This window comes from Meriones unguiculatus, chromosome 19 (assembly GCF_030254825.1).
Source record: "Meriones unguiculatus strain TT.TT164.6M chromosome 19, Bangor_MerUng_6.1, whole genome shotgun sequence".
Classification (NCBI taxonomy): domain Eukaryota; kingdom Metazoa; phylum Chordata; class Mammalia; order Rodentia; family Muridae; genus Meriones; species Meriones unguiculatus.
Window position 1 is genome coordinate 10256851 of NC_083366.1, and position 25720 is coordinate 10282570.

Below are 25720 nucleotides of genomic sequence, written 5' to 3' on the forward strand. Positions count from 1 at the left end.
CTAGTTTATCATTATGAATATGAAATATCTCTCAGATATTTGAATATTGGTCCCAGCGTTTGGAGCTGTTTGGGTAGGTTGATGGTACATGGCCGGAGGATGCCTAACGCTGGGGACAGGCTTGGAGAGAAAAGCCTCTTGTCGTTACCAGTGTGCTGTCTGCTGTCTGCTTCTACTTTATATGGGCTCTCGTCTTCGTGCTCTAGTTTCCATGGCTGCCTAGCTGCACCACTTACCAAGCCTGGCTGCTGGTATGCTCTCCCATCATGGTGGTGATGGAATCTTTACCCTCTGAAACCATAGGCCCCAAATAAACCCTTCCTTCTATAAGTTATGATGCTCATGGTGTTTCCACACAGCCAAAGGGAAGTAATAAACCTTTCTACAAATGAAAATAGATCCATAGTTATCACCCTGCACAAAACTCAAATCCAAGTGGATCAAAGACCTCAACATAAAATCAGATACACTAAATCTATTAGTAGAGAAAATGGGGAAGAGCCTTGAAATCATAGGCACAAGAGACAACTTCCTGAGAAGAATACCAGCAGCTCACGCTCTGAGATCAACAATTAATAAATAGGACCTCATGAAACTGAAAAACTTCTGTAAATCAAAAGACACTGTCAATAGAATGAAATAGCAGTCAACAGATTGGGAAGATCTGTTGTCTACAGAATCTGACAGTCTACAGAATGGCTAAGATAAAAAACTCCAGTGACAACACATGCTGGAGAGATTGTGGAAAAAGGCCAACACTCCTCCTTTGCTGGTGGGAGTGCAAACTTGTACAGCTACTTTAGAAATCAATCTGTTGCTTTCTAAGAAAATTGGGAATAACTCTACCTCAATAGATAGAGGTGTAGTGGGATACCCAGCCATCCCACTCCACCCAAAGGATGTTCTTCCATACAACAAGGACACTTGCTCAACTATGTTCAAAGCAGCTTTATTCATAATAGCCAGAAACTGGAAACAACCCAGATGTCACTCAACCAAAGAATGGATAAAGAAACTGTGGAATATTTACACACTGGAATACTACTCAGCCATTAAAAACAAGGAAATCATGAAATTTGCAGGCAAAAGGATGGAACTGAACAAGTCTGTTCTGAGTGAGGTATACTGGATCCAAAGAGACACACATGGTATACACTCACTTATAAGTAGACTTTAACCCTACAGTATAGGATAAGCATACTACAATCCCCAGACCCAAAGAAGCCCAGAAGTCCAAAGGAGGATCCTTGAATTTCACTCAGAATGGGAACTAGAATAGGCAGCAGAAGTAGTTTAAGAGACAGAACAGAACAGGAGAGGGAATACAGCTGACAAAAGCCACGCCCTGCAGCAGACAATTAACAGCTGTGGACAAACTAAAACCCAACTGAAATCCCACACTTGGGGTTAAAAACAAAAACATATTTACATAACATAACTGAGTTTTTAAAAAGGCCGAAACCAGAGACTGAGCACCTGCATTCATTCCCCTCTTCCAAACTGTAAAGCAGTGCTGAGAGTCCTCTCACCTTCCCGCCATCATTGTTATCCCTCCGAAAGGGCTCAGACCCACCCTCCCACCCTACCCACGTCACGCCCTGGCCGCCCCACCCCCTATCCTCCCACTCTACCACCTGCTGCTCTGTGAGCCAGAATAAACTTGCCCTTCCTGAGGTTGTACTTGTGAGGCAGAAAGCAGTATGTAGATTGTGAAATCTTTACATTTGAATGAGATCAAGGAAATTTAAACAGCTCACCCACAGGCCCCTGGGAAAATGATTCCTGACACATTCCAGGAAGCCTCCTGGCTGATTTAAAAGGCTAAGTGTTTTCACCAATCTTAGGCTCTTTTACTTACGTTCTTTTTTTTTTCTTTTGAACTTTTAATGGCTTCTACATTCTATCATTCCCTGTATGACTGATGACTAAATGAGTAAGTGATAGGGAAGTTATACAAACAGCACAAACTATTTAAATATTTAAATAGTGGTGTGCTTAGATTTAATTTTGCTTTTTTTGCTTTTTTTTTAAACTTCTTTTTGTGTGGGAGGTGTCGAGACAGGTGCTCACTAGACCACCCAGGCTAGCCTGGAATTTACTCCGTCACCCAGAGTGTCCTCTGATTTCTAATCCTCCTGTCTCAGTCTCCTGAGTTCTGGGATAACAGGCAAATGTCTGTACTCCAGACAGTTACTTGCGTTTAGAAAATGATTGATTCTACTACTGGGCTAGCACTACACTACGGCAGTTAACACCTAACACCACACCTGTATGTGTCAGAATTCTGTCAGTTACAGCACTTGATGGGTCATGGCACTGCACCTCAGGCCGCTAGCGTATATGAGCACGCCCTGTGTACTGGATGCTCTCTCAATGGAAACTCATCTGAAGTTTAAAACTTAAAATACCATCCTAATTAAAACAACAGTTGCTTTTGAAACTAAGGCTTCTAATGATACTTTGGTCATTACAAAGTTCTGGCATGCCATTTGAAATGTGTCTTTAAAGAATTCGTCACCGTGGCCTTATCGCTTTGAGAGTTTTATGTCCTTAAAGTAAAAAAATAAAATAAAATCTAATTTCAACCTTCTCATCTATGGTACTGTAAATTTAACTATGAAGAGGGATGCTTTGTTGCCAACTAAACTGTTGATCCCAGAGAGACATTTTAGAGTAATTTGGTCATTATTTTTAAAACAATGTGACTTGTGAGGAGAAACTATGTCATCAAATTCCCCAATTTAACACGTTGTTGCTTAAGATAGATTAAATATAAACAGACACGACACGGGAACCCAAAGATGTCTTCATGGCATGTTTGACTGTGACAAATTTTGGAGAGCCTTTAACTTGTAACTAAAATTCCTTCTTTAAATTGCATGGGGCAAAAAGTCAATTTTAATTATAGAAACCTACAGTAAAAGCAGGTCTAGAGATACGATGCAGAGAGTAAGCCTTGGTTGCTCTTTCAGAGGATCTGGGTTCCCAGTGCACAGTGGCAGCTCTGTAGGCCAGTTCCACGGGATCTGAGATGTGCTTTTGTTCTGCATGAACATACATATATACAGGTGAAACACTTAATATCTTAAAAATATTTAAAAAGAAAATGAATAGTGAAAATGTACTAAACATTTCATACCATGGAAAGTCTTTGTAATAAAACTCATATTGGATTATTTGACTTATTTTTTATATTATTTTTTGTTATTTTCTATGTGTTTTGTCTTGCATGTATGTGTACCATGTACATGCAGTGCTCCTGGAGGCCAGAGAGGTCTGTGGATCTTCTTGGAACTGGCGCTACAGAGAGTTGTTAGCAGCCCTGTTGGTACTTGGTGTAGAACCTGGCTGCTTTGGAAGGGAGTGTCAAGTCAGCCTCAAACAGCACCTTAAGTCAGTGATGCTTTTAGGGCACTGTGTCACAAACTCCAGACCAAGTTACATCCGGAATTTCCACCCTCACACCCGTGCATTCTTCCGCACAAAGAAATCAGTGCTAGAGTCTCATTCCACCTTTGCAGTGACTGCTCCTTGGTATTTCAGGACCCAGAAGTTTCTCTCGAAATTGATCATAAAACAAAAATTTTAATTTACACATCTTAAATGAGAAGCTATTATAAATGTTATTAAAATATTTATCAAATCATGACTATTCAAAAAGGATATCTACTTGAATAAACTTGGAGCATAATATAATTTGTAATAAGATGTGGCAAAGGAAGGAAGTGTGAAATGTTTCAGGCACTGCTACCCACTGAGTCCTCTCTTCATACAGAACTAGACTAAATAAAATCCTAATAAGAAAGGCTTTAATTAAGATTGTGATACATTAATCAGGGTTTGTTGTAATTTAGCTATTTCCCATTCAGTCCGTTTAAGTCGATGTCTTTTAAAATGCTCTTTAAAGATGGAATATAAGCTTCCTGCTGCTATTTAAGAGATAGGGTTGAATGAACTGTCACATTTCCAATCCTTCCCATGGGATATGAAAAGAGGATACACACACTGACTGTGACACTTAATTTAGATACCATTTTATCTAATAGTTCCCAAACATTTTACCATCAGAATCACCAAAGTCTTAAAAAAAAAAAAAATCAAGTGTTAAGACACTGCCTTAGACTTCCAAATATGGAACAGATACAAATTGAATATATGTGATTTTAATACACTCTATTAATTACAAAAATGTTTAACCATGACTGAACTACATGTCCTTTAATTAAAAGGACAAGGCAGATAAGGAGGTAAAAGGTTTTCTGTCTGGTAGCTGAGATAGCTCAGATACAATTGTGTATGTGCTCTCAAGGAAGGTCTAAAATGTAAATGGTGCTGACAGACAGCTGTCTTGAAAAAAAAGGATACAGATGCTTCTTAAACAACTTTGCAATCATCCAATTCTGCAGCATGGAAAAAAATATTATGCACTGATGTGTCATTAATTTTATTCCTCCAAAAATTTTTGGTTGTCATTGTTCTAGATTCTCATAGTGGTAGGAAAGTGATCTGCTATAAGCATCAAAACCTATTATAGAAAATTATTTTCAATTTGGCAAGCTTCTGTCATTTTATACTCCCCTAAGGCTCTAGCCATTAGTTTCTTCTAGATTCCATACACCTCTGTCATAGATGAACATAATGCTTCATCTCACACTGAGCTTTCAAAATTTAAGGAGCTTAAGAGTTCAATATGCCATTTCATGTTGTGGCAAAATTAGAACAATCTAGAAAGCTACTATACCATTTATTTAATCCTGCTTCTCATCCCTGGAATTTAAAAGGTATACTAGTATGATATGGAAGCTCGTTGACAGAAATCATGAGTTACCATAAGTCAGTTCAGGTACCATGCACGGCACTTCTTCCCACCACACAACATATTCAACCACAAGCAACGGCTACTCAAGTGTCCTTTGGTATATATGGTAGATTTGTTCGAAAACTTTACTCTGGAGAAGTGCAAGTCTCTTATATACAGTGGCATAGTCTTACACACATGCAGTATCCTACATGCCTAATCTCTAGATTATTAATAATCTTCTATGTACATGGTAATGTACATAGCTTTAATATGGCATTGTTTTGACAATAATGACAAGAAACATTTCCTTGTCTGTTCAAGAAAGATCATTCCCCTCAAATATTTTCTATGAGTATTTGGTTTAAACTACAGGTGCAGAAGGTTCTGGTATGGAGGACCAAACATGCGTTTAACTGAAACCCAAGACCAAGATTTCTTAAAGAAATTAAGCAAGAAATGATTAGTTAAAATTTCATTTAGCAGAGAATCTCAGTAGCAGTTAAATTCCAAAGCCGCCCCGGCACTGAAATAGGCAAAGTTTGGTTTGGAGAACATGTTTGGAGAACGTGTGTGCTGCCCACCCAGAAATTTCAAGCAACAATGGCTATTTCTTTTTAAGTGCCTTGAGCTCCACTGTTTATGAATTACGATGAAACAAGGCTTAACTTCACACTGAACCCTTTAAAAATCAATTTCATATAAAATATGAAAGCATGCAGGAAAAGATAAGCAATTTAAATTGAAGCAAATGGAAGAAAAAGGCAGAAACGCATGCGTATCAACAGTTTGGTGTAATGAGTAATGAGATGACACCAACGCCACCCAAAAAAGTATTTTTTTATTCTTTTATTAATTAATTCAATTTACATCTCGGTCATAGGCCCCTTCCTCTTCTCTTCCCAGTCCCACCCTCCCTCCTGAACTCCCTACCCTGACACCTCAGCTCATTTATTCATGTGAGGACTGAGTTCCTCTTCCTTCCCCATGGCCTCGTGGGAAAGTCCTATCAGAGGGAAGAGACAAGAAAGCAGGCAATGAAGTTGTGAATCTCAGCTTCTGCTTTGATCCCCCTTTCAGAAGACCCTCTATAGTAGACTTCCATCCTGTTTCCTCTCTTCTAGTGTCTATCCTCTTTGCCATTCTGAATGAAATTTGAACATCCTCCCTAGGGTTCTCCTTAGTGTTTAGCTTCTTTAAGTCTGTGGATAGTTATCCTATGTTATTACTGCTAAGATCCTCTTATAAATGAGTGTATACCGTGCATATCTTTCTGGTTCTGGGTAGCCTTATGGAAGAAGAGGGGGGTAGGGATAGAGGGACATGGAGGGGACAGGAGCCCCATAAGGAGACCAACACAACTAAAGGAGCTGAGCCCAGGGGGTCCTGCAGAGATTGATGCACCAACCAAGGACCATGCATGGAGAAGACCTAGACCCCCTGCTCAGATGTGGCCAATTGGCAGCTCAATCCCCATGTGGATCTCTGAGCGAGGCAAAGAAGCCCTGCCTCTATTGTGAACTCAGTTGATTGCTCTTTTATCACTCGCTCCTAATGGTGCACCCTTGCCTGGCCATGGAGAAAGAAGATCCAGGCAGTCCTGGGGACACTTAACAAGCTATGGGCAGATGGCAGTGGTGGAGAACTCCCCCTTTCAGTGGACTAAGGGAAGGAGATAGGGTAGAAGAGGGAGGCATGGTGGGAGCTGGAGGAGTTGAGGGAGGGGGCTTCAATTGGGATATATAATGAATAAATTGTGAAAAAACTAAAATTAAAAGAAAACAAAGTAGCAAAACAAAACAAAAAAGCTGGCAACATAGTCTGTGTCAGAATTAATCCCACTCCCCTAACTAGAGGGCCTACATGAAGCCTAAGATGCCCATCAGACTTCCATGCACCCACTCTCGTGCACACACACACACACACACACACACACACACACACGAGGACCAGAAGACATGGCCAAGAGAAGAAAAAAACAAAACAAACAAACAAACCAAAAAAAGCAACTAGGATCAAAATAATGGCAGCCAAGAAGCAGAACTGGAGAAGTTGAGCTGTGATTTAGTCAAAACAAATGTCTCTAAATCCATGACTTAGATGGTCCTTCAGAGTTGCCCCAAAGTGAAGAAGAATCCTCCACTTTTAAACCCTTGAGATACAGATGCCTTAAAAGGCCTCTGGCATTCATTAGCAGACAAGAACCTTTTCAGATGGAAAACAGACAAGCTTTCCCTCAGAGGGTGTTAGCAGTATTTTCTTAGTTGGGGTTTCCATTGTTATGAAGAGACACCATTACCATGACAACTTTTGTATATGAACACATTTAATTGGAACTAGCTTACACTTTCAGAGGCTTAGTTGATTACCATCATGGCAAGAAGCATGGCAGTGTAAAGGCAGACATGGTGCTGGAAAAGGAGCTGAGAGTTTTACATCTTGATCCACAGGCAGCAAGGAGGGGACTGTTGTAAGTACCGCTCACATATACAATTGGCAAGAGTGTTTCATTTTGAGAAAACCTAAATGCAGGGGTCAAACCATTTGAAAACAATGGCGACCCAAGACAAATGCACACAAGCCTTTTTATAGGAAGCTAGGGGAATTCTAGCAAGGGTTAAGTTGTTAGGCCCAGCAAGAGCCTAAATATAAGAAGGTATGAAGAGAACTCAAGAAACTAATCATCCATCGATGGAAAAAAACACAAGAGGTCCTCTTGAACATTTCGCAATGGGGTCACCCCTGCTGGTCAGCTAGGAGTGGCACCAGGAGACAAAGACCTTAGGTTTTTAAAACACACAAGGTGGGAATCTCCTGGGTTGCCTTCTTGGCGATTTAGGATTGGATGAGGTGTTTAACTTTTAAAATAATTGGTTAGTTCTGGTCACCCTTAGGTCCAGTCAGCCCTGTCGTAAATATCTGATCTTCAAGTCAGTTTGGAATTTCCTGCCATCCACAGTTAAATGTGGGAGAGTGATTAACTCATCTCATGTCTGTTCTGAGGAGTGGGGGTTACAGGCTTTGGATCAAAGGTCAGGAGAAGGATTGGGGCCATTTGGCCCAGTTTCCAAACGAAGCCCATCTCACCAGCACCAGCCGGTGATTTTTTCTCCATTTAGTAGAGATCTCTGCTTGTTCTCTTCCTTATCTCTGCCCTCACAGATGGCTAATGTCAGGAACTTTTACATTCCTTGGCTCTCTGGAGAAGCACTAAGAGGCTTTAATTAACATGGGCCTAAAACTTGCAAATATAAGTTATAAGGCAACTAAAAGAAACATAGGCTACAAAGTTAGTCTGATTCTTTCAAAGTAATCTAAAACCTCATTGGTGCTGCAGGGAAAGTTTCAAGGGTCAATACCTAATTGGCTTGTGTTGGGGTGATCAGTGGGCAATACTGTGCCATGAATGTTTAACTACAGGATGAGATAAGGCTGCCCAGCACAGATGCCCCATCCTGGGATGAGATATTTTCCCATTCTTGTGATTATTTCCAGGCTGTTCCTTGGGTAAGGGATTTCATGGTCTTGTTCTTGGAATCGGAGACCTATGGCCTAGTTCCTGGGACTGATGACTTTTCTTTCAAAGTCAGTCCTGGTCCTAAGATGGAGACAAAATGAAGTTTATGCCATCTTCTCAGCTGTGTTTCACACTGAGTATACCTTGAGCATTTAAACTCTCAGAGCCTCAACTTCATGGTGACACAATTCCTCTAACAAAGTCACACCTCCTCTAATAAGGCCACAGCTCCTAACAGTGCCACTTTGTGTGGCCAAGCATTCAAACACATGAATCTATGGGGGTCAAACCTAGTCAAAATACCACAGGAACTGAGGACACATCAGGAAACGATCAGTAACATTGGATAAGGAAAGTTTGGATAAAGTGTGGTGATGGAACACGTTGGTGACCATAAGGAAATACAGCTTATCATAGAATGGCAATGATAGTCAATGAGAAAGGAGAAAGGCTCAGGCGGGAGAAAGCCGCTGCATCAGAAGATGAATTTACAAGCATCATTTGTAAATCAGGTTAGAGATAGAATAAAATTGAGGATAAGACCATCATTCAAAGAGAGGTCATCGAGAAGGACCACGCATGAGAAGGCCACACACAGAAACCAGGCAAGCACGGAGGCAGTAGCAATAGCTAATGCTAAAGCTAGATTATTGAAATGGAACACAAGGATGCAATATGTTGTTAAAGGAGTACCATGTAAACAAATTTTAAGATAATTTGATCTATCACCTGTACATATTTGGTACTAACTTTTCAAGACTTTAAAGAGAAATGTAAAGATTGCTCCAATTATTTTCCTTCTACAAAACTATAACTTTACTGGAACACTTGCTCATTCTTGTGTTTGAAACCCCCGATATCTTGTGAAGGAGTTCCAAATTCATACCAATATGGCAATCACACATGACCCTAGCAATCTGCATTCTTTTCAATTTACTACACTCATGTTTTATTTTTATTTTAAAACAATAAAATTCAACAATACTACCAAGGAACTGTTAACAGCCTGACTACAAACACTTAAAATTTTTCAAAATCACATACACTCATTCCCTAAGCAAATCTGATTAAAGTCTTTCAGATTTTTAACAACAACCAAAAATTACTGTGTTTATATGCTGGTATTTAAAAATATACTGTGACTGTTGGAGGTATGAAGTCATTTGATTACAGGCTAGAACGCGAGAACAGTAAGATCATCTTAAAAGAGTGCTAAGTAAAATCCATTGGAACATTCGGTTAGTTATAGTTTCTACTGCTGTAATAGAACTGCCATGATCAAAAGCAACTTGGGGAGGAAAAGGTTTATTTTATCTTACATTCTAGGCAACAGTAGATCAATGCATCAAAACAAAAAAAATGCACTATCTGCTTGTCCACAGACCAATCTGTTGGAGTATTTTCTCAACTGAGTTTCTTTCTCTCAAAATGACTCTAGCTACCGTCTAGGTCAGCTATAAAACTAGCCGACGCACTAATCTTTTAATCAGTCCTACTAATAAACACAATTCTAACTGTCTAAAAACAAATGCCACCCTGCAGAATATGTTCATTCAGAGGTTTATACACTTTTATAATCATGAGCATATATAGCTGATACAATCTATCCATGTTAAATACAGTTTGGTGCATCTGATGAGTATAGCAATAGCTGTTGTAATGATACAGAAACTTCATCACAAGATGCTTCCACCTCTTTGCAGCTGATCTCTTCCTGCATAACCGACCAATGGCTCCCACTCATTTTAATAGCTTTTGAACTGTAGTATTAGTAGAATCAGACACTGATGTCCATGTCTTTCACTGAGCATAAGTGTTTTTGAGGAACATCCTATCATTATTGTTTCAGTGTTACCTCCTGTCTTCTTAACTGCTGAGCCATCTCTCCAGGCCCCGTATCTCCCCTTTTCTTGTCTGGTGGCATTTCACTTACTGAGTTTCACAACTGATTTATGCATTTGAATGGACTTTGTGAACTTCAGGCATAAACCTTTGCTTCTTTTGGGAGAGAATGAAATTTCTTTCACAAAAACGGAAGTGTTTAGTTTAATGTTATAATGAACAAACACTGCATAAAATGTTTGTAGCTTTTTTTGGTTTCTTTGTTTTGTTTTTGTTTTTGAAACAAAGTCCCACTGCCCTAACTCAACAAACATCTCAGATATCCTAAGAATGATCACTGTTAGTGCAGGACTCAGTCTGTTGTGAAAATGAAGTAGCGCAGTGATTCTGTAGAATAGACACACGCCTTGCATGTACTTCAGGGAGCTGTGAGATGCCGGGTCAAGTTATCTAACTATGGCTTCAGAGTTGATCACTGAAAAAAGGGTAATTTTCTTCCTGCCAGTCATTACTTGCCTTAGGTCTCTTCAACTAAAAAAAAAAAAAAATTGATTGCCTTCTTCCTGTGCCACCATGATGGGGCATCACATCTAAGAGCTCATATGCTATGTGTGTAGAGCCTGCAGAGCAGCCAAAGCACAAGAATGTTCATCTCACTGTGTGTGTAGAGGGAAGGGGGAAAAACATACGAAAATTTTAAACTCAAAATACTAACTCACTCTTTTGATTAGGACATCCATCCCTTTATAAATCTGGAGCCTTCAACTTAATCATCTCACAATGGTCCCACCTCTGGATACCAGGATGGCAATTAAGTTTTTATGTGAGGTTTAAATGGGGTTACTCAAGCCAGATGGATATGCATATGAAATTTTCATAGATAGCAACTAAGTCAGATACTACAAAAAAATGTCATTCCATCAAATATTTAGAATAAATAAGCAGCTGTAGGAATACCACACAATTTTCTAGTAGCTGGAAACTTAAGAATTATGCTGGCTGGGCCCTTTAAATAAATAAATATATATGTCTATTCTATCTATTTTCCTTCTCTGTTCCCTATATTCCCGAGAATGATTGATATGATTATCTCTCACCTTAACTACTTCCGCATTACATTCTCTCATATCATTGCTTCTTCTCTCTTGTTGACTGAAGCTTTTACATCATAGCAAATATATCTCCTGGGCAAGTATAACACAGGACTAATACATTCAAATTCTAGCTAAATACTTCAAGAGTGTAATAATGAAAGAGCATCTTTCCAAAACAAACAATAACAAAATAAAGAGAGAAGGAATGCGTGTTTAGGAACAACAACAAAAAATAATTTTTAAAAGCATTGAATTCTATTCCAAGAAACTCAGTTTATAACATTTGAAATCGAATTATAGCTTAGGAAATTTGATAATGCTGCTTTGAAGAGTTTTAAAAAAATAGTCCCTAAAGTCTTTCCACATGCAAGTTGTAAGAGGAGGACCAAGATTACAAGTGCTGGGTAGTTAAGTGTTTTATTTTAGAGATGAGCATTCCATAGAAGGCAATAGAAAACTACTTCCTGTAATTTTCTTATATTCTGTGTACATAAAGAATTTTTTAAATTTATATATTGGTTTTTTTTTTGTGGATAGGGTTTCTCTGTGTAATTTTGGCTGTCCTGGACTCGCTTCATAGATCAGTGTGACCTTGAACTCACAGAGATCCACCTGCCTCTGCTTCCCTGAGTGCTGGAATTATAGGCTTATTCCACCACATCCAGTTTTTTAATTAAATCTTTGTAAAATATGTTTTTTTTAATTCTTTATTAATTACACTTTATTCACTTTGTATCCCCCCTGTGGTTCCCTCCCTCCTCCCATCCCAACCCCTCCCTTCCTCCCCTCCCCCCGCACACATGCCCCTCCCCAAGTTCACTAATAGGGGAGGTCTTCTTTTCCTTCCTTCTGATCCTAGTCAGTTAGGTCTCATCAGGAGTGGCTGCATTGTCATCTTCTGTGGCCTGGTAATGCTGCTTCCCCCTCAGGGGGAGGTAATTAAAGAGCAGGCCAATCAGTTCATGTCAGAGGCAGTCCCTGTTCCCATTGCTATGGAACCCACTTGGATACTGAACTGCCATGGGCTACATCTGAGCAGGGGTCTTAGGTTATCTCCATACATAGTCCTTGGTTGGAGTATCAGTCTCAGGAAAGACCCCTGTGCTCAGATTTTTTGGTTCTGTTGCTCTCCTTGTGGAGTTCCTGTCCTCTCCAGATCTTACTGTTTCCCACTTCTTTCATAAGATTCCCTACACTCTGCCCAAAGGTTGCCCATAAGTCTCCGCATCTGCATTGATAGTCTGTAGGGCAGAGCCTTTCAGAGGTCCTCTGTGTCAGGCTCCTGACTTGTTCCCTCTTTTCTCCTTCTTCTGATGTCCATCCTCTTTGCCTTTCTGGATAGGGATTGAGCATTTCAGTAAGAGTTCTCCCTCTTGATTAGTTTCTTTAGGTGTACAGATTTTAGTAGGTTCAATCCCTATCCAGAAAGGCAAAGAGGATGGACACCAGAAGGAGTAAAATATGTTTTAATTGAAATAAAATTACACCATTCTCCCTACCTTTACTCTCTTCAGCCCCACCCAGTTGCCCTCCCTTGAGCCCTTCTCATGAAGTAAGTCTCATTTGTCCACGATAGCCTCTGTTTAATTACTGTTTTTAGACACATATGTATACACATGCATAAACACACACACATACACATTGATGAGTTCTGAGTCTGTTCTTGCTGTTTGTAAATATGTAGTTTCAGAGCAGTCATTCCTGAGAGACAAATCCTCCATTTTCCTAGGAATCTGTACTGGCCTGTAGTTCTTCTCAACTCACAAAAGTTTGCATTGAATTCCAAACCTCCAATGTGACACTATGAGAAATAAGAATGTATCATGTTCCTGATCTACAGTGAACCAATGCATTCCATAAACAGTTCCGGCCTCGGAGTGTAAATTGGTATAGATCGCTGTTCTCTAACAGACAGCAACACAATAGCTCCCACTGAACGAGAAAAAGGCTGAAGGCACAAATCAAGATAAAGCAGTCATTTGACAAAGAATTTCAAAAGAACCCCAGACCCTGTCCTCAGTGAACAGTGTGTGACACATCGATTTCCAGGGAAGATAAAAGCCAGATTCGTGGGTCACCAGCATCAGCAAGAGGGCTCGTTTCAATGTGTTCTAATGCTCTAAAAACGCCGAGAAAAGGCAAACCTGACACACTTCTTGTGATGAAAATAATGTGACTCCATAGAGACAAACCATTGAGGACAGATTTCATCACATTATTCTAGAGACTGAGCAGTAGATCAATTAGCTGCCGTGTTGTTTGGGCATGTAGAGAGTGAGTCAGGCTGATTAGGGTTACTAGTATCAGGTATGGGACTGTGTATAGAATTTTGAATGAGATAATCTAGTCCTGAGGATGTGACACACTTTCCACAGTGTGTTTAAGCAGTCCTGCTACCATGGAGGCAAGGGGAGCAGGTCTGGCAGAGCCAGCATGTGTATACAAATCTCCACAGAACAACTGGAGCCCACAGCAGAGATTCCAACACAGCTCACAGCCATCTCTGCAGCCTCAGGTTGACAGAACCAGCCAACCCATACGTGACTACCTACCAAAGATGCAGAAGGCATCGCTCGCTTTGCTCTCCTGAATCAAGTGAGAGATCAGTAGAAAGGGCTGAAATTCTGGTATATGTGAAGAAAGGGGGAGAGCGGTAAGAAGATATGAGGGAGGAAGTAAGAGGTGATGAAAGGAAAGAGAGAGGTTTGAAGGGGTGGACAGCAGAAAGGAGGAGAGGAAGGAAAGAAGGGAAAAAGGAAATTAAGACACAGCTTTCTCAAGGTTAAAGTAATACGTAAGCTGACAAGCTGACAAGATTTAAAAAGCAGCATAAAACAAACTTATTCATGTTCATATTTAGTATTTACCTTACATGGGTTTTGTTTGTTGGTTGGTTGGTTAGTTTTTATCTACCATTGGCAAAATATCAAAGAATCATTTTTGATATCTACAACTTTCTCTCCTTTGTCTCTCATCATGTTAACACTTGGGTACTATCATGGATATATGTAATTTCAAATTTTATTGAATATCTCCAATGAAAACAACTCTTAATAACATCTTCCTATAATTACAGAGGGTTTAATAAATAGGTTTCATTTAGTTTTATGGAAGGAGTAATAAGTTCAAGAGGATTAAAATAATGGATTTAAGATATTGGACTTGTTTTCTGAACCATAACTGGCCTTTTGTTATCTTCGCTTTCGTTGTACTGCTTGCTTTTTAATTTGATTTAATTTAAATTTTTTTAGTAGTTTTCTGTTTTTGAGACAAAATCTCACTATTTAGTCCAAGATAGCTTCAAACTCACAGTGTTACTGCCTGCTGCTGCCTCCTAAGGAATGGATTATTGTCACTGTATCTGGCTAACTGGTCATACCTGACTGACTCCTCTCCTTCCCTACTCCTGTTCCTTATAATCTGGTTACTTTGCATAATAGATAGATAGATAGATAGTATATAGATAGATAGATAGATAGATAGATATAGATATAGATATAGATATAGATATAGATAGACATTATACAAAAGGCTGTGATAACATTTTGAAGCTGGAGAATCTATGAGAAATTGAAGGTGGTAACTTAAGATTGAGGGAGCAGTGCAAAGCAACACGTCTCTGAGTGATGTTAATAGAGTCCACGTCAGAAAATTGCATCTAAAAACTTTTCTGTGTAGATTCTAGCAAACTATTCACACTCCAAAGAAATATGTTATGCAAAGTGACAAAATTTATGCCGTCCACACTTGTACATATAGTTTCAGGGAAAGTGGGATGAACTTAGTATTTGTTAAATGTGCCGTTTTACTTACAATATAACTTAAGCATTTTTTAACCTAGCAGTATTTAAAATTAAACACTACTTTTATAGGCATATACCTTGTATGCAACATCAAAATATTACAAATTAATGAAAATATTATTGCATCTTTTGCTCTAAAATATACCTAAAACATTTTTCTGTTATTACTGTTGAAGCAGGTTTCCGGAAGGCAACAGAAGTCTTTCTAACTTAATCAGAAAGTTCTTTGCAGCCAAGAATAGCTATGGATGTGGTCCGGCACAAAATCGTGAGCTTACTAAACACATTGAGTCTTTTTGCCCCTTTTCATAGCCTTGGTTCCCCAGTGCAGCTTAGTAGGTAAAAACATGATATTACAAAGTTTGAGACACCTTTTCTTTGAAGGTCCATGTCCCTGCTCTAGGTCTACTTTGAACATAATTACATTCCCCAGGAAAAATTAAGAGAAGTTAGGATTAAAATGAGCTGCCAGTAAAGCTCCCTGGATTCGGTACTGTCAAACAATCAATAAATTGAAATAAACTTGGATTTTGCAACACTTTTCAGTGAATGTCATGCACACAGAATCCATGCCAATGACTTATTCCTGTAAGAGGCAAGCAAAGAGGACAGATAGCTCACAGTTCATTATACGAAGGCATGTTCTGTCTGCAAACAGAAATGAAACTTCACAAAGCAAAGATTCCTAAACCTGGGCTTCCAGAACACACTTGGGCTGAATTCTTTTTGGAGCAGAGTTTGGAACAATTTTCTTTCTTTCTTTCTTTCTTTCTTTCTTTCTTTCTTTCTTTCTTTCTTTCTTCCCCCTTCCTTCTTTCCTTCCTTTCTTCCTTCCTTCTTTCCTTCTTTCTGTCCTTTCTTCTTTTCTTCCTTTCTATCTGCAGGGTGTAGGGGTGCTACAGAAGACAGAGAAGGGAATTATATCCCCTAGAATTGGAATTGCAGGTCATTGAGAAATACCTGGCTTGGATGCTGAGAATCAGAATCTGATTATCTACAAAAGTAAACTGTGCATTTAAATGCTAAAGCATTAATTCAGCCTTCAGATTAATTTTAAACATAAATAATTTAAAATATAATGTTCAATGATTTTGATGTAACATTTTTTGTAATCTGACCAAAAAAGTATCTGAAAATATCATAATAAATACACGAGAAAGTTATTTTTCATTATATACCTAGACTACCAATGTGAATAATACCTTAACATGTAAGAGATGGTGTACACAATAAAAAATTTATAGCTAGAAATTTTCCTTTCATAATGTCAGTAGTTTGTTGAGTATATAAGCTGAAACATCCTTAGAACTTAAACTTTAGGGTGGTTTTCAAAATGGCTGTGATAAAGTATCCCATCTCTTTCATTTAATTCAACAGCCTCTGCAATTGAATCTGTCTCAAATGCTTTTTCTTTTTGACATGTGAATCCCTCAGGCCCTTCCCATGAGATGCTACTTTGCTGAATTGATTTTTCATGGAAATGTGCTGCTGGTTCAGTACCAGGAGAAAGTGAGGTGTTTCACCTCAAAAGGATGATGGAAACTGTGAGTTCTGAGAAATTCTGAATAACTTTTGTTTAATGCAAAAAGCCTCATTAGACACATTAGTTACTAAGAACTTAGAGAAGTAAGAACTTCCTGAAGGGAAACAACAAGTCATGCTAAATATGTTTAGCTTTTAAGCCTGTACACAAAGCCACATAGAGGACAGTACTTGATTGGCAAATTCTAGGACCACAGATTATTGTGTTGGTTTGGTGGCAATGTTCTAGAATACACAAAACACATGACAACATTAATGGAAGGAACAGAATGTTTATAAGTACCAGGTCATGCCTACAGACTCATTTCCAAGCCTGCATCAGCTAACAGAGGAAAACTATTCCTGAGAATGGCAGTTATCATAATCTCCAGTGTCTCTAAATAAACCATTCCTTTTGCAGTATTGTGTAGAGCTTAATAATTAGTATAGGTAGAATATTAATATATCATATTATTATGAAATTGGATATCAAGCTCTGCAACAACCAGATACATTCCAAAATGTGCTGGGATGTTCAATGTGTGGCTCTGCTGGAAAAGCCTGAAGTCGGTCATCTCCAGAGAGCCGTTTATTTGCACTTGGTCTATGATGATAGACTCTCTTTTCTCAGTGGGGTTTTAAAAGTCTCTCTGATCTGGGTGGCTCCAGGGTTTGTAAGGCATGTTACATAGCCCTCAGGGCAGATTATAAGCCAGACCTTTCCCTGATAAGGACATAGATGCTCTACCAGGCATCTAGAAATTTCTAGAAACACCCCACCTGCTAAGGATCTGAGTCTTAAACAATGACCTTCAACTGTACTTGGAGATTTTCCTCTCATCCTTAGGTAATTAAGTACTGTATTTTCCTTCTTGTGATAGGACCATTAAGTAGCCCTGAATGCCTGACCCCAGCGAATCAATCACATTTAATTTCAAAATCCCTCCCTCTGCCCAGGGTTTATACTGCCCTTGATTTCACAGGAATAAAGGTCCGTGATTTCTCACTTCAAGACCTTCTAAGATTCATCATTTATCCTCTGGTTAGCCAGCCATCTCCCCAGGCCTGCCATCCGGCCCACTGGGCCTAGGCTTCACCAGGCCTGTGTCTTGGCTGCAAGCCAACCAGGCATGCGCTTCAGTTTGCATATGTTTAGCACAGCAGCTTAATCAAGAACTGTAAGACTTTGGTGTCACCATAGGCGTTAGGATGCCCAAGCTTGCATTGCCCGCAGTGATATCATGCTAAAAGAACTAACTGGAAACACTCTGTAGGAAACCATTTCCACAACCCAGCTTATCACACTCAGGCCTCACCCTAAAGCACTCTAGCTGTCTCTGAGAGAAATGGAACCCCCATTCTCTGTTCAGACGCCAAGCTCCAGGACCTTAGCCAGGATCCAGGATCCTGCCGAATGAAGAATGACAGTTCAGAATTTACCGTATTTAAATACCAGTGTTCCCTCAGGCTTTTATGTCATTATTTATCATGCCTCAGAAAAATCTAAGAATACTCTGCAAAGGAAGTAACATCGAAAATACACATAAACTTGCATAAGTCATTCATTCTTACTGTCAGACTTTTGGAATAATTGAGTCATTTTTCAAGGCTCATGAATAATCAGTTTTTCAGACAATCAGGATAATGATTGGATCAGACAAAGTACTTAGTTTCCTCCACTAATTACTAGAATTATTGTTTAAGTTGCTGTACATTGGGTAAACACATCAAATTGCTCAAGATAATGTTACATAGCTCTTCAATATTTTGGTTTTCCTATCTAACATGTATTTGTTTAATCATATGAGTAGTGAGGACAAAATATGCTACAGCATAAGATCACTGAGGTGGAATCCAGGAGACTTAAAGCCTATCCGTTGTTCCTCCATACCTGTAAAACTTTAAAGATGATAGCTTTATTTCCTTCAGTAGACTGGATTAGTGAGACCAAATAACACCTCCCTGTTCATGAATATTCTAATTCTATGATCAGGCTTCCATTGGAAAAACAAGGTCCATCTCCAGTATACATTGATGAATGCCTTGCATAATTAGCCATATTAATATTTCTCTAGTTTTCTTTTGTTGAAAATAAATCTTTTTCACATAAAGTATTTTCCAATTATAATTTCCCCTGATTACAATTTTCCCTTGCCCAACTCCCCGAGGATCATTTCTATCTTCCCTCCCAATTGATTCCATCCTTCTCTGTATTCTTAGAAAGCAAACATGCTTCTAAAAAGAATAATAAACTAAAATAGGATAGTATACAAACAAACAATGAAACAAACAGGAGAAATAAGGAGCCAAAGAAAAATATTAATGCCGGCTGTTCTGAGGGACAGATTGCCAAAGGGGAATTTTGACATTTTTAATAATGAAAACTAACACATACAAAACTTCTCACGTTTGTTTTCTTTTAACTAAAATTTGCAGGTAAATGGATGGAATTAGAAAATACAATCCTGAGTGAGGTAACACAGACCCAGAAAGGCATGCATAGCATATGCTCACTTAAAACTGTATATTAGACCTATAGTATAGGATAATCATGCTACAATCCAGAGACTCAACGAAGCTAAATAACAAGGAGAGCCCATAGGAGGCCGCTTGAATCTCACTCAGGAGGGGAAATGAAATAGGCATTGGAGGTGGATGGAGGGAGAGAGGGAACTGCATAGGAGAGGGGATTAAAGGGGAACAGGGGTGGAGAGAGGAATGGGGAGAACTAGGGAGAGAGTGCCTAGTGGGAGAATGGAAATCAGAGGTGGGGGCCATCTCTGGGAATTGCCGGAGACCTGGGATAGAAGAGGCCCCAGGAAGTCCATGTGGATCACCCTAGCTGAGACTCATACCAATCGGGGATAGGGAGCCTGAAGTGGCGACCTTCTGTAGCCAGGCAAGACTGCAGAGAAGGGATAGGACACCAGCCCACCCACAAAACCCTCAACCTAAAATTTGTCCTGCCTACAAAATGTACAGGGACAAAGATGCAGCAAAGATTGAAGCCAACCAAAGATGGCCCTACTTGAGACTCATCCCCTGGGCAAGAACCAGTCCCTGACACAATTAATGTTACTCTCCTATGCTTGTAGACAGGAGCCTACTATAACTCCTCTGAGAGACTTTACCCAGCAGCTGATGGAAACAGATGCTGAAACCCACAGCAAACATTTGATAGCACTCAGGTAGTTCTTTGGAAGAGTAATGATTGAGGAAGCCAGAGGGGTCAAGGACTCCACAAGAAGACCTACAGAGTCAACTAACCTGGGATGTTGGGGCCTCACAGAGACTGAACCACCAAGCAAAAAGCATGCATGTATTGTTCTTTGGCCCCCTGTACATATGTAGCAGATTCACAGTTTGGTCTTCATGTGGGTCCCTTGGCAACTGAAATGCGACCCTCTCTGACTCTGATGCTGCCTTTGGATCCCCCTAACTGGGCTGCCTTGTCAGTGGGAGAGCATGCACTTAATTCTGCAGTGACTTAATGTGCCATGGAGGGTTGATACCCATAGGGGGCCTGAGGAGAAGGAAAGGAGACAGTCGGGGAGGGGGGGGTACTGGAAGGAGAGGAGAGGGCTGTGATCAGGATGTAAAGTGAATAAATTCATCAATTAATGGAGAGAAAAAAAAAGATGGGGCTGGAACTATAACTCTGCCTGGCATGTACAACAGCTTAGTTCAACATGGAGCACTGCAAAATAGAGCTATATGAAGTGATACATATCCCTTATCTCGCTTTAATGGCAAAAAGACACGGGGAAGATTGCTGTAAGCCAAATGATCACTTAGTATATCATGTCTGGGATGCTTTTAGAAATTCCCATGTTTCTTTTCTTTTAACTGATTACCTTACTTGTTATTTATTTATTTAAATATTTCCTTACTATATGTGTCTGTACTTCCTGCCAACATGTGGCAGTAAGAGGTCGACTTACTTGCTGGAGTTACTTTTGTTTTTTTCTTTTACTACGTGGTTCCTAGGGGGTAAAATTTGGGTAGTTAGGTCTGAAGACAAAAACCCTGACTCAGTGAGCCATTGCACCAGCTCCCAAAATCTTTATTCTCCATAGAATACTTATATGCAAACAGTAGTTTGATCACAAGTAGAGAGAGAGGCATACTACTGTTAAATGTTTAGGGGTTAACTAAAAATATTATTTTAATGTCTATCTAAAAGCAATGGTAACATGTCAAAATAAAATGAATATGCTTTACATAAAACTCACAATTATTTAATATAAAATAATAATAACGAAACATCAAAAGATAATTTTTAGTTTTGCTCTCTGTGTGTCTCTGTATGTGTACACATATGTGTTAAGTGTGTGTGTGTTTACATGTGAGCATTCCCAAGCCTTGGTGGATGTGAAGGGGACAGAGGACAGCCTTGTGTTTCTGTATTTCCACCTTGTTTGAGACAAGTGCTCTTGTTTACCACTGCATTAGTCTAATTAGCTGCCCATAGATTTTGAGAATTCTCCTGTCCCTGCCTCTGATCTTAGCATAAGAGAATCGGGAATATTCAGATTAGTCCTGATTCTGGCTTTTAGGTAGTTTCTGAGGATTTGTGCTTAGTCCCTCGCATTTATGCAGCAAGCGCTTTGCACCCTTAGCCATCTCCCCAGCTCTTTCAAAGTTACTGAAAAAAAAATCAGATACTCGTATAAAAATTTATGCATTGTTGCCATGATCTAAGAAAATAGTTTGCCAGTTTAAAATTCCTAAATCATTTGAGTCTGAGGTAATAAAAATTCAACTAATGTAGAAAGAATAGTTTCAGCTTTCTACTTACCAAATACACTCATTATCCAGTCAGACAGTCATTTAGTAAACAGTAACTATTTACTAGGTTAAACACTAAGTTAAACACACTGTACTGGGTGCTAGAGTATTGAAACTGTAGCGTAAACCATATGTCTAATAGGACAGTTCCATCTGTAATATGTAAAAACTCAATAATAAACCAATTTCAAAATATTACAAAAAGCTCCAAAATAGATCCCAAACACATAATCACCGGGGAACTAATCTCACGATAATGTGTTCTACATGGTTATTGCCATGTTAAAAATGCAATTAGATGCTTCCCTAATCTTTAAAGGAGATAAATTTAAGTGACTAATAAGGTGATTGTCACTGGCTTAAATTTGAAACACTCGTGTACTGTTGATAGGAATGAAAAGTGGTGAACTTTAAGCCAGATAAGAATCTCATAAAGAGGACCTCCCCTATCAGTGGACTGGGGGAGGGGCATGTGTGAAGAAGGGGAAGGGAAGGTGGGATTGGGAGGGAAGGAGGGTGAGGCTTACGGGGGGGTGTGTGTGATACAAAGTGAATAAAGAGTAATTAATAACAGTTAAAAAAAGAATCCCCTAAATATATAATTATATGTCTCTAAAATGCAGATAAATCAGCTATTAAATTTCTGGTTACTCATCTATGGAAATGAGCCATTGTTTCTATAAATACATATACACAACTTCCCAAATCAGATTTATATATAACTAGCCCATATTGCAATCAACATGTTAATGCATAACTGTGCTTTATCCAAATGTATTGTTGATACATACTAATACATAAATAAATCTAAAAATAATTGTACTGAATGAGACAAGTGAATAAAGATTTCAAACACTCTGATTCCCTTTATATGAAAATTTAAGATCCACAGGAAGCAGGTGGTGATTGTTAAATGCTAAGATAGGTCTAAAGAATGTTTCATACAAGAACAGGGAACAATTCTGAAACTTGAGGTTTAGGATCATTATCATGATTGTGATATTGACTGACATGTTCAATATGTATGGTATTTCATATCAAATATGTGGCAATTACTCATAATAGAATTCAGTTAGAAATATGAATAAATCATCTGAATAATTTGTAGTGATTTTACTGGCCATGCTGCCCATAGAACTTTGTTTATTCCAACTGACATGAATAGGCAAAACAAGACTCCCACACATTCAATCCAAGCCTATCCTATTCATTTCATGTGAGTAATCCTGAAATGCATGCTAAGTGAATGATCCTGAAATGTCTCTGAAATCTTCTTTTAAACAAATACTTCATGAGAGCCTGTTATTTGCTGAGTAGCAAGCTAGGCAATTTCCCTTATGATATTACAGCTAACAAAATCATTGATCTTCTGTTGTTTCTCAAAATAGAAATTATGAGTAACTGCTCTGTAGTGGAGAAACACATCTTCTTGATTAAATTGGACTCCACCTTAGTTACCTTGTCCTATCCATACAACATGCAAAATAAATACTGATATCATTTCTTGAGTGTATTTTATTTAAAACTTAAAATTCTAAAAAATAACTTTATTTAGAAGTTCTTTTATCAGAAGACAGGCTTGTCAAGATCTATGTGATCTGCAGTGGGTTTCAATACTCAACTATCATGTTTAGATTCATCAAATAGGGTGCTTTGGCAAGTCCCATGTTCTCTTGGCTGTGAAGCTGATTCCCTCTGCAGTTGCTTTCACATGGAAACCAATTACTGAGTAAACGTCACAGAAGGTTTAAGGCCCTGAGAAGAGTTTGGTCTGAATTACAAATGACCTTACTAGACATTGGGAATTAATTATTTAACGTCATTGACTGAACTGCACCATGGTGCTTTGTGACAGGACAGGCTGATATCACACTATCTTTGGAAGATTATACCTCATGCTTTCAGCTTATACGTGTCTGGATAAATCACGAATCCCCATGTGTTCTTTAGTGATTGAGTTATATTCCATGTGCACCTGTGACTGTTAGCTCCTCTCAAAGATCTCCTGGAACTATGTTCGTGTTAAAGAAACAGGTAATGTGATTTAGGAACTTAGATGGAGATAATGCTTCCAATGTTGGTGACTGAAAGAAATTTAGCACGTAGAAAAAAAAAGAATATTGAGCCAGAGATACATATAATTTTTCTTTAAAAGCAGGAGAAAGAACAATACTCAAGGCTCTACATGATTCTGGCCTGAAGAAGTAATGGTAAGAAGCAGAATGGCAGTCATTACAAATCCCATCCAGCATCCTGTTTCTATTACTTACAAGTTCTTTTGGCCGAGGGCAAATGACAACTTCCCTGAAATTTTTTTCCTTACATTTACAGAACTGCCAAAAAATGGATCCTCTGATTTAACCACTTAAGGGAATTGATTAAAAAAATAAAAACAAACGTAATGATTTGTGGAATCAAACTTGAGGTCTTCCTGAGAGAAGTGATATGTTATTTAATAAAGCATGCACTCTTTCTAGTAGAGTTTCAGATTATAGTTCTGTAGGATCCTTCATGCTGATTTCCACAGTGGCTAAAGAAAATTACTTTCTAACCAGCAGTGTAGAAGAGTTTACTTTCCCCAAATCTTCACATTTTTTATTTGTTTTCTTTATGGCTATTCCATCTCAGTTATACCACCCTTGGACCAAGAAGTCAGAGGAAACAAATGAACAACACCAGGACTGGTAATCAAAGGGCACTAAGTCAGCGTATGATATGGGTGCTTGCACATACATGTCTTCTATAGTACAATTCACAACAGCCAAGTATTGGCATCAATTTAGGTATCATTCAATAGCTGAATATGAACAAAAACTGTGACATCTACATGACACAGCTTTAATTCATTCATTAAAAAGAATGAATTGTGTCATTCATAGGAAAACTGATGCAACTAGAGTCAGTTATATCAAGTGAAATAAGCCAGAATAAAAAGGTCAATTATTGCATGCTTTCTCACATGTGTGGATTCCAGACTTTATATACAAAAGACAAACTAAGAAAGAGAAGAAACAACAGGGTGCAAGCGGTGAATGCAGTCAAAGTACATGAAACACTTAAAATAAACTGCCTTTTAAAGCTCAGAACTATGTGCAGGGTACACATTCCAGTGAAAAATAAATGCAAATGAGAAGATGAAGAATACACTCTGCGTGGATTTCAGCTGCTCACCCTTAAAAAGTTAAAATGTTAACTGATGTATGCAAGAGCATATAGTTATGAGTTTGCAGTCTGCAGAATTCACAGATCATGTCAAACTCCTCTTTCTTTTTATGTTTTAATTTCAGTAGAACAAGCACTTAACATTGGAGGGACCTGCAGCTGTTTCCAGTGTCAAGCGCTCATCTGAGAAGATGATAGAAATACATTATCAAGGTAGTCAGCAGCAAAGCAACTCAAAGAGCATTAGCACACCCTCCTGTAAATGATGAATGTGTTTCAAAGTAACTTTGATCCAATTCCACCAGCTTTTAATTCAAGATTACGGTGATATTTTACAGTGCTTAGACATTAGGAAGCATTTCAAATATATATTATGAAACCCATTATCCTACCTGAAAGGGCTGCCTGCTGGAAATACTGAGGTGTTTTCTTATCCATCTGTTGCCTTGATCCCCAAATATCTGCCACAGCATCTGTCCATTGGAATTGCTCCAAATTCTCTGGTAGACAGCCAGACGATAAATATGCTTTCCAAACATGTGGTAGTATAGGCGGAAGGTACAGCCATTTGTTTCAGTAGCATTAAGGATGGGGCTGAGTAAAACAGCTTTGTCTTGAAAGACCTGTGGCTCTGATGTTTCTATGTAGAGGTAGTGTCCTTTGGCTGTACCCAATGTGTTGTCCTTCATTGGGCCTGTGTTCAGTGTTGGAGTAGAACCCTGGTATATGGTCCAGTTAAAGTCATCCTCCATACTTTGTTTCCAGTTACAAATTCCATTTTCAAAGTCACACTGCAGGTCAGGTGCTGTGGATGGCATGAAATATCATTAAAGTCGTGTAGGGAAAAATAAAAGTGATTAAGAACACATATTGATCACTTTTCCCTGGCAGTTCTCTCTTGCCTGACCTCAGGGGATGAGGACATACTCAATTCTGACATGACTTGATGATCTAGAGATGGTTGATGCAGAGTAAGGGGATCCCCTTTTCTGGGGGCAAAGAAAGAGGGAAAGGGAGAAGGAGGGGAAGGAAGGACTGAGAAGAGAGGAGGGAGGGAGCACCCTTGGGATGTAAAGTAAATAAACTGAAATAATAATAATAACAATATTAATACACATTGATTCTTGGATTACACAAAGGTGAGCTATTGTAGCTTTTAAATGTGACATAAAACACAGTTGTGAAAAGAGTGAGT

General features: G+C 38.9%; 1 protein-coding gene across 1 annotated transcript in view; it reads right to left on the reverse strand.

Moving 5' to 3' along the window:
• Malrd1 (MAM and LDL receptor class A domain containing 1) overlaps positions 1–25720 on the reverse strand; it is a 744773-nt gene that overhangs the window by 509340 nt on the left and 209713 nt on the right. The window contains exon 18 of the mRNA XM_060372547.1: positions 24918–25330. Coding sequence (XP_060228530.1) covers positions 24918–25330 — 413 coding nt within the window. The remainder of the gene's footprint in view (positions 1–24917; positions 25331–25720) is intronic.